The 9,935-nt window shown below is 41.3% G+C and overlaps 1 protein-coding gene across 2 annotated transcripts; it reads right to left on the bottom strand.

The window, feature by feature from the left end:
* Window positions 1-1,720: 1,720 nt before the first annotated feature.
* On the bottom strand, window positions 1,721-7,498 carry fsta (follistatin a). 2 transcript variants are annotated; one of them, XM_048244334.1, is made up of 6 exons: window positions 7,326-7,498; window positions 5,822-6,013; window positions 5,377-5,595; window positions 4,868-5,092; window positions 4,026-4,256; window positions 1,721-2,154 (listed from the first exon to the last, which is right to left on the bottom strand). In XM_048244334.1, the coding sequence occupies exons 1-6, from the start codon at window positions 7,417-7,419 to the stop codon at window positions 2,132-2,134; spliced, it is 984 nt and encodes a 327-aa protein (XP_048100291.1). In that variant the 5' UTR covers window positions 7,420-7,498; the 3' UTR covers window positions 1,721-2,131. The 2 variants fall into 2 exon arrangements, with proteins under 2 accessions (XP_048100291.1, XP_048100290.1); XM_048244333.1 differs by having other exon boundaries at window positions 1,721-2,131.
* Window positions 7,499-9,935: the final 2,437 nt, after the last annotated feature.

The following is a 9,935-nucleotide window of genomic DNA, read 5'->3' as shown; positions in this document are numbered from 1 at the left end:
CTGTGGGGACCTGTTTCTCCCTTCCCTCTCTCTCTCTCTCCAGGCCAGGCCCCTGGCTCTTTCTCCAGCGCTCTGTGGAGCTGTTGCAGAGACGGCTGCTGCAACTCATGAAGCATCTGGACAGCTATGAGAGAGTGCAGTACTCTCTATGGAACTGTAAGACTTTAAAAAAAAAAAAAAAAAAAGAGTGTTGGAAAACAGTCATAGGGTTTACTATTCATAATGACTTTTTGAAGGAGAACGCCTCGATGTACAATGGAGCACATACAGAAGAGTTTACCGCCATATCAACAAAAGTTGCACAGAGCAAAGAACCGCTCCTCATGTAAATGTGCTAGTAATGTAATATGCCTGCACTAAGAGGTGTTCCAGTTGTGGAATCCTTCAGAACATTATGGGAACATCTTCTGTCTTCATGTTCTTGATGCACACACTTTGGAGAGTAGGGGCAGGAAGAACTCTGGTATGGAAGTGCAGTTATTTGTGTGCTAAAATGCATTTGAACTGATGGATCAAGGTTCTAATTACACCACAATTACTTTGATTCATGATGGAGGGACAATTACTAATCAAACCTTTCTCATCTAAACAAAGAAGTCGCAGTGCCTTTGGATAAATGTGCGTGCTAAATGTACTGTATATTTAAAGAGACATGGCCTTTGATATGAGATGAAGGGATCCTCCACTAACAGTACATGTGTGATGTTAATACTGTAAAGGCCGAAGATCATGAGAATGGACCAGGTAAGGTAGTTTCATGAATTTTCTTTTTATTATTGTTTTCACTCTTCATATCTGTACAAATACCATCAAACTTTGTATATACATATGACATTTACATAAAAAAATACAAAACTATATATTTATAACTGAATTTCTGTATTTAGCTTGTGATGTCTGAAAAATAAAAAATGCATCTTCAAAACAATGCACACAAAGAAAAGTGATAGGTCTGATATACCGACACCCAACGCTACGCATCATTGTTCCTATGTGCTCCACCAGAGCCATATGGAGCAGAACATTGGCAAAAACAAAATAGTATATACAAGTAAATGGCACATATCTGATAATCAAGTATGATTGAAAACTATTCTCTTTTTTTCATAACATTTCACTGAATAGACAATACTGCAGTTGCAAGATATCTGGTGTTTGACATCTACTTAATTTTATTAAGGGCTTACTTTCAGAAGAAATATATATTGGCGTGCTGCACCATATCGAGCCACTTTGCAGAACCATTGAGATAGTCCCTTTGGTCAGCTATTATGAACTGTAAACAAAACCAGTAACATTTATGTACATTTAAAGAGTGACAGATTCCCAATAAATAAACACACAGGCTAACATGCATTTTTCTTGTGTGTGTCTGTATGTGTATGAGAGAGCGAGAGTGTGTGTTTGTGTGTGTGTGTGTATGTGTGTGTGAAATATAAACATCTGTGACAGAATGGACAGCCATAAGCAGATTTGTACAGCGTGGGGATAGCAATTTACAGCTTGCAGATGATGTATACTTTACATGGTAACCTTGGTACCTCACAATAAATAACATTGCTTCTCTTTGGACAAATATATTTCTTCATAATACAAAAGGAAGAAAAAGAAAAAAAAACAAAACAATGCACATCCACATGTGCACACACACACACACACACACACACACACACACACACACACACACACACACACACGCGCACGCACACTCACACACGCACACACACACGCACACGCACGCACACACACACACATAGCATTCACACCCTCTCACAAACCTCAAAATAAAACATGATTGATAGTAAGCCAGACACTGTAAATGTATAAATTATAAATCCAACAAAGGGAAATAAAACACTGCATAAATAAACATCTAGCAGACTGGACTATATGTATACTTCCTTTTTCTTTTCAAAAATAAATAAGCATACACATATGTACAGTATAAACAGATTTTCCTCGCCCCACGATGGAGAGTTCCGCCGGCGGTGATAAGGGTTGTATGGGGAGTGTGTGAGTGATTGATTTTCTATTAGTGTGTTTTATCCATCCAGGAGTGGGGATAAATGAATATAAGCCATGTAGTCCTGGTCGTCCTCATCCTCCTCCTCTTCCTGGTCTTCTGTGATGGCTAGATGGAAGAATACATGGTAGCTGTTGCATGAGTCAAGACCACACAACAGCGCAGAAATCTCAGTGAAAGTTTGAATAAGAAGGGGGACTGGCAGCCACTGTATAGCTTTGTTTTGATGGGTTTTTTTTAGGCGATTTGGCAATCAACAATAAGCCTTGGCTCTCCCAACTTACGCAACCCAATTTACATAACCTAGGAAGTGGACAGTGATGATGAGTGAGAGAGAGAGAGGGGTGATATGGAGGCTCAATGGCCTAAGTCTCTTTTTTTTTCTTCCGTTTCTTTTTGGCAGGTTCCAGAAAGAGGACAAAATGTGCTCTTTGGGTTCTAGGAACAAGCCTCTCTTTTTTTCAGTTTCTCTCTCTAGATCTTTTGCTCCAGATGCACAACTATTACAACAGGGCTGCAGGAGACTTGGCGCTTTGACCTTTGCAGCAAGTTGGGTGAGGGCTCGGGTGGGGGAGGTCAAGTGGTGGCACAGCTTCTGAGGTATTTCTCTACAGGAGAATTTAACATTGGCAAAACACAAACAAAACATCACACAGGCAGAGCAAACAAAAAACAACCCCCCCCCCCAAAAAAAATGAAACAAGCGGACAGTCCCTCATAAATCATAAGAACAATTCTACTATATGTATCTGTATATGTATACTGTTAATATATATGTATTTATTCTGGTGGGTAACACCTACAATAGACAAGCACAAACATCAACTGGATATGTGTCAACTGTATTTCAGTCTGATCGCAGAGTGGAGATGAGAGAGAATCATTCTACAAACTTCTGCTTCTCCTTCGTACTTCGTTCGTGTGAAATGCCATAATCATCTAGCCCCATGAGGTGATCATAAAGTTGGTCCCTTGGAATCATGTTATGCCTTAGGGCACAGAGACATTAAGATAAAATGTCAAAAAATGTTCAAATTGAGATGTTTCATGTTAAGCATGAAATGGCTTCTGCAGGCATTCTTACTCTTTTTCTGACTTGGAATGTATTCTGTTCTTTGCTGTGGAAATAGTTGATGGCAACTGGCTTCATGAACACACTGCATTGTGAACTGGCCATCTTAGAAGAAATAGGTAGTGTATGTTATGTATTGGTATATACAATATATAGTATGTAATTACAATTATCTATACATACATATATAGATGTGTGTGTGTGTGTGTGTGTGTGTGTGTATAATATGTATATATGGCACCAATGTTACAATCACCTTAGGCATATTCATGAATAGATGCATCTGTATGTTTGATTATATACACGTTGGCTGCACTTTTTATGTCAGTGATACACATAGTGCATTTTGAAATGATTGTTTACAGCCAAAAGCATAAAAAAAATACAACATTAACGTGAAATTAGCAAGGCGACGATGGAATTGACAAAAACAAACACTTCAACAAATTCATATAAAGTTAAGGCAACCCATTGTTAAATGTAACAGGTTACTGAGATTACAAAGAAACAAACACCTAAGCCTTAAAAACACGATTTTTCCAACTCCAAAAAGTTAGTCTCCATATATATAGATTTGTGTTAGTTGTTTAACGAATCTTTCTAACATGAGTCCTTTTTTTCACATCTAATCCTCTCGCGTTGTAGGGGGATCATAGCAAAATAACACTTAACGAAAAACAAAAAAATAAGGACACGCAAGTATGTCCAATCTCCAGTCCTTTCTTGGCTTTTGCCATATCTGTAGTAGGGGTTTGGGGTGTGAGGTTGAGAGTGGGCCATGTTATTTTAGGGGAGTTTGGGGAGGGGCATAGAGTCACATGGGTGGGGGTGTGGGGGTAAGCAGCAAGGTTTGGGGGAAAGCACGAAATAGTCTTTTGCCATTAGTCAGGGAATGGAGGTTCTAAAAGGGGGACCACGAGAGTTACTTACAATTGCAAGATCCCGAATGCTTAACCTCCAGGAGGACGCCCTGTGTGCAAGCTGCCTGCTTCATGGCGCATTCGCTGGGGTAGGTTGTGTTGTCGCTGGCGCACACAGCCTCCTCGGAGCGACTGTCCGGGCACGCCTCTTCGCAGAGGGCGCAGCGGCCTCGGCCCATGCGGGCATCCCACAGACACTTCTTCCCCGCGCTGCACTGGATGTCATCGCACGACTTTGCCTCTGCCGAGACGGAGAGACAGGAGACACGAGTGAAGGAGAGAAAAGAGAGAAAAAAGATGAGACTGTCACCCAACTGGACACATGCATGCTACCTTTCAAAAGATACCCACAGGATACCCTCCTCTGTCAGGACTTTGGGATACCTGTGTTCCTGTATCTATGCTGACATCTCTAGATTAATCTATGATGATGAGTGAAAGCCTGATTTGAAATGAATGAATCATGGCACAGGAAATTGAACTGATTGGCGGTTTACTCGCTCACACTGTAATGAGGTGTGAGAATATTGGGTTTGCCAACATCAGGAACTAATTACACGGCCTTGACTTTTCCCTGAGCAAATAACAATCTCAACAACACTGGAAGGTATTCACAAAATGCCTTTTTTCACGTAATGCTGCTGCAGATGTGCAGCAGAAAATCTTTTGTAATCTTAGGCAGAAAGCAAATACTTTCGCTTTTAAAGGTTTACAGCTCAGTAAATGTTGTTCCAGTCAGCGATCCAGTCAAATACTAAAAGTGTTGCACATGAACTATCAGCAACTATTGATTAAAATAATCCCTTTGGTGTTTGAATCATCTTTCGAGTAAGTGGACAAAGTTCAACTTACTGATGCACTTGCCCTCATAGGCCACACCAATGGAGCGGCCGAGCAGGCAGGTGGCCCTTCGCAGGTGGCAGGCACTGGCGTAGACGATGCCATCGTTGCCGCACAGGTACTGGTCCGGGCTGGTGACCTCGGGGCAAATGCGGTTGCAGGTCACGCAGTAGGCGTTGTTGGTCTGGTCAACCACGCAGGTGGAGCTGCCTGGGCAAAGCACGTCACGGCATGTCTCTGCAGGGAGAAAGAGAATGTAAGTGTAAGCTTCCATCTTCGTCATCATCATCATCATCATCACTCCCATTTATTAATAACAAGAGCCTAATGCATCCAGCAGAAGTGTTTTATTCACCATATAACATCACACACACACACACACACACACACACACACATCTAAGTCAGGTAATGATGTAACATTAAACATCACAACTACCCTCTACTGGTAATCCCTTCTCTTGCACTCTCTCTCTCTCTCTCTCAGCCAAATGCACACACGATGATAAATAAGCTACTCACTCTTGCATTTGCCCTGGTACTGGACCTCCAGGTCCGGGTGGCCTTTACACTTGGATTTCAACAGGGCGCACTCGTCGCGGTAGGTTTTTCCGTCTGAGCCACACACGGGCCCTTTCCAGGTGACGTTGGAGCAATCCGGGGCACAGACGCAGCGTGGCTTGCTCCTGCGATTCATCTTGCATCTCTTGCCCGGGCCACAGTCCACGTTGTCACACGTCTCTACATATGTGTTTCCAAAGCAATAGTATTATATAGGGACAAACCAGTCAGAGCGCACTTTTATAGTCAAAACATATTTGGTATTACTTATTAATGACAGATTATGTCACTGTCTATGTTATACTGTTACATTCATAGCGTAAAGTAATGTATGAGTAATACATATTCCAGCGACTCCAGCGCCGCTAAGAATATGTATCTTCATAAATCACCGAAGTCGACCTACCTTTGCAAGGTACGCAGTTGGGAGCCCCGCCGTTAAAGATCATCCACCTGAACAGCGTGCTGTTGGGAACATCCTCCTCTGTCCAGGACGTTCCGAGCCTACCACTCCTACAACATTCCTCTCTGTTCATCCCAGGCATGTAGAGAACCTGGCACCTTCCGTTTTTCCCTTGCTGCAGCCAGCAGTTGCCAGCTGTCAAAGGGGAAAATACCAGTCGCTTTAAAGTCTGAAACCAGTGACCCAGACACAACACGTGTAGCCTGTATTAGTTGTAGCTCTGTCTCTTCCCCTCCCCCGCGGTATTTTGTCTGATTTTCTAACGTAATGCGCCTATTTTAACACAAGCCTGTCTGAACAGCCGAACGTAAACTGTCAGCTGGCACAATAGCCTACAACTCAGGCGAAATCGAAATGATCACCCAACGTCGACGATACAATGCCTTGAAAATTACTTTTTTTGAAATCTCAAAGAGAACAACGGCGACGTTTTGACAGTAAAGCTAGGAGATTATAAAGGCTGCTGCCCCTATTCAAACAACGTTCGCGAAGTCTAGACGAGTCTACATTTTTTCCCTGACGCGCCATGTGCAACTGTTCAAAAAAGAGAAAGAAATCCATACATTATCTGTTGCCGAATGTTTTATTTACAAAGTAACTCCACCATCGACAATGGTCATATTCGTAACGTTACATTTGGACACAGCCACGGTAAGAGGAATCCAGCCAGAGCGGAAACATTCAACAAACCGCGCAGTCACGCAACATTTCGGAACTCAACTTTGCACTTATCTGAAGGTAATTAAACACGCAGATGATTCTCTCTGGCAGAGACCGAGGATTCAAGTACTTGACAATACTTTTATAACTTTATGCCAATGTACTTGGTCTTAATAATATCCCAAGGTGCATCATGTGTCCACGACAGAGTGCTCCAAAACATAAACCTAATGTAAGGCTGCATGGATCTAATACAATTGGTTAAGACCTTTGGCATATTTGTAATGACAAGTTTTGACAACTGTACTTCTGACACACAAAATGCCAGAATGTAGTAACGTACATGAAGGTTTCTATGTAGATATGTAGAATTGCTTCAAAGTCCCTGGCTCGCTATAACAAATTATATCTAAAATATCTAAAAGCGTATTGCTGTCATTTTAGTTCCAGGGTCCTTCAAGTGACTGTACGAGCCAAGCGTGGTAAAGAACACCAAAAACTAAATGTAAGATCTTTTATGCTGGCTATCCACTATGGTTTATGTTTCTGAACAACTCCTCTTTTAATCATGTAAACTCTTTTGATAGGCTCATTCTGACCATATTGAACGCACCTGTTTCCCAAGTCTACTCACACAATGAACTGCTCAACATTGTTCAGAAAGTTAGACATAGTCGGAACTCATAACGATCAAATGGCCACTCCAAACGTGCAGTGCGTAAACAAATAAACTTAACAAAGTCGAAGATACTACAAAGATGAGAGCATCATAAATTCAACAACTCACCTTGCACTTTCTGGTCCTCAATGAAATGACAAAGCCAGACCAGTATTAAAATCATACCCGGGTGGATCTGGTGTCTCCTTAGCATCCTTAACATGGTGAAGGCAAAGTGATATAAAGTCTGCTGAAACAAGCAGCGCAAAAAGTAATGTACTTAGACGGGTGTCGGTGCTGAATGAATGTCTGTCTCTGAATGCAACCTCTTTTTAAGTCTAGAAGGGGTCTAGGGCCAACTGTCTGCGGTGGGCGGTCTCCTCCTCTGTGGGGGAGGAGAGAAAGAGTTTGTTGGAAGTTCTTTCTATCCCCATCAGGTGACATCTTGCCAATCTCTCGTACGAACTTTTCCCCGAACCTCGTGGGCACCAGTGTAGTCCGCGGGGAGTTGAGTTCTCCGTCCGTGAAGCGACTACAGAGATAACAGACAATTTCAAAGAAATCATGCGCCAAGTAGGCTACGCCAAGCGAAAGCTGCGGAATGGAGCCGTGGAGTTTGTCAAGCTGTGATAGTTGAAAATAGACAAGTGATGACAGTGGATGTTTATAGAGGCCTACAAAAAGTTGATCTCCATAAAACTGACGCTGTGTCTGTCGCAGTGCACAGCAAGCTGCATTCAGAATATAATTATATAATTAATATAGAGTCGGCTTTAACCCTCTCTGATTAGACTATTGAAAATATAGATAGCCAACACATGACAATTTCTCATTGGATTGCCATATGCTTGTCTACAGCTCTTCATCTGAATAACATGTTATTACATGCTATTATTATTATTATTATTATTATTATTATTATTATTATTATCAAGCAGTGGCTTAGAATACATCATTGTTAGAATTATGAACTGCCTTGTGATAACTGATCTTTTCCCACCAGCTGCCCTGAGAATATGTGTCAGTCATAATCTTCTAAAATAACTCGAGATTTGCAGAAGAAAACAATAGACCAGAGTACTGTCATGCTCGCCTAATATTAGCGCAGACAGTTGTTTGGGTGCCTTTTCTCGCCTCTGGTATTAAATATATCCAATCCCTGTTTCCGAATCGCTGATGGCCAATAGACAGGTGTAAGAGCGCCCTCTTTCGCTAGCAGAAAGTAGCCTAAAGTTGAACTATGCATAAGGTCTGCAAGAGCTCACGTCGACGAAGAAGACTGAGCCAAAAAACTTGTCCTCATGGAACAGATAAAGGTGAATAAGAAGTATAGCCTACATGTTCCATTCTCCAAGATGAATTGTAGTTCTAAATTGTAGACTTTTTTTTAATAAGCTAGTAGCCTTTGTCTTAAAACGTGTGTCAATCACTCGGCCCATCTCTGTAAATAAAAGATAAAAACATCAGACAGTTCTGGGCGATGGTTTAAGTTAGGTAGGCCTACCTGTCCTTTAGCGTCGCCACACTTTTTACTAGGGAACGTGGCTCACTGATTTGCTGTGCCTCAGTCAAATCTCTGTCGAGATTGAACAAGATCATTGACTGTATCCTAATTTAGATGGATGATAACGGTTAATGAGTTGTTCCTCTAATGCACAACGTAGTGCATTAAACCCCAAGGAGTTTAAGCTCCACGTTGCGTTCGGGTCCTTAAACCGTGCAATTGAAGTCTGTATTCGGCACAACAGTGTGCGTGCAGCAGTCAGTGCACGGATGGCACACGTAAAAGCCTGACTAATTGCTTATGTTAATTTATATTGTAGTTAAGTTGCCTTTTGCTATTTTCTATTGTAGGCTATACATGCCAAAACATGTAATGTTTATCGAAATAAATATAGGCCTACACATAGCACACTATAGCCTATAGTACGGAACCCTGGACGGGTCATAGCAAGATATTTTTTGGTATATATCCAGAAAACGTGCACTCATTTTAATAAATTGTGTGCTCATTTTGCTAAATTGGGCGAACGTTTCGGATTGATACATTGCAGTTTCAAAAATATTCATCACGATAGCCATGGATACAGTTTACACCAGGCAGGTGCATGCATATCATAGCATATCGTCATATAACATTACCTGTAGTAGTTACATTGTTATACCACCGCATAGTACAACCCGCATTCCACACATTTCAAACGAGTACTGTAAAGTAGCAAGTAGTTTTGTTTACACCGACATGTACTGGTCATCACGACATCAAGATGTCCAATTAATGTTGATAACAGCATGCAAAAGAGCATACCTCCTCTCTAACTCTTATCTCTTTCTCTCTCTCTCACACACACACACCTTTTCCCTGCAAAATTGTCTAGATCATTTGTTGCCAATACAGGTAGAGCTTTACTGTAACTAGTTAATACATGAATGTGAATTATTGCAGTTCAGCTGTCTTTATTTATCCAGGGTTATCATCACGTGAACAGCTTTAATACAAAAATGGTACATCTGACATGATGTCCTTGTAAAAAGATGGGCTATGACAGTAATGATAGTAAAGATCTAAGACAGAGATGGAGAATGATACCAGATGTCTAGACCAGACAAAACTCAGCAGGTGTGCATGCTGCACAGAAACATTCATAAATCTTTTAAAATATTTTTTATTATTGCTTTTCCAAGAGAAAGACATCTCCCTTGTCATCAGTGTGTGAATCAATGTGTCCCTTTTAATTT

This window comes from Alosa alosa, chromosome 5 (genome assembly GCF_017589495.1).
Source record: "Alosa alosa isolate M-15738 ecotype Scorff River chromosome 5, AALO_Geno_1.1, whole genome shotgun sequence".
Taxonomy (NCBI): domain Eukaryota; kingdom Metazoa; phylum Chordata; class Actinopteri; order Clupeiformes; family Clupeidae; genus Alosa; species Alosa alosa.
The sequence above is the reverse complement of the archived record's forward strand: the minus strand, read 5'-3'. Positions and strand labels throughout refer to the sequence as shown.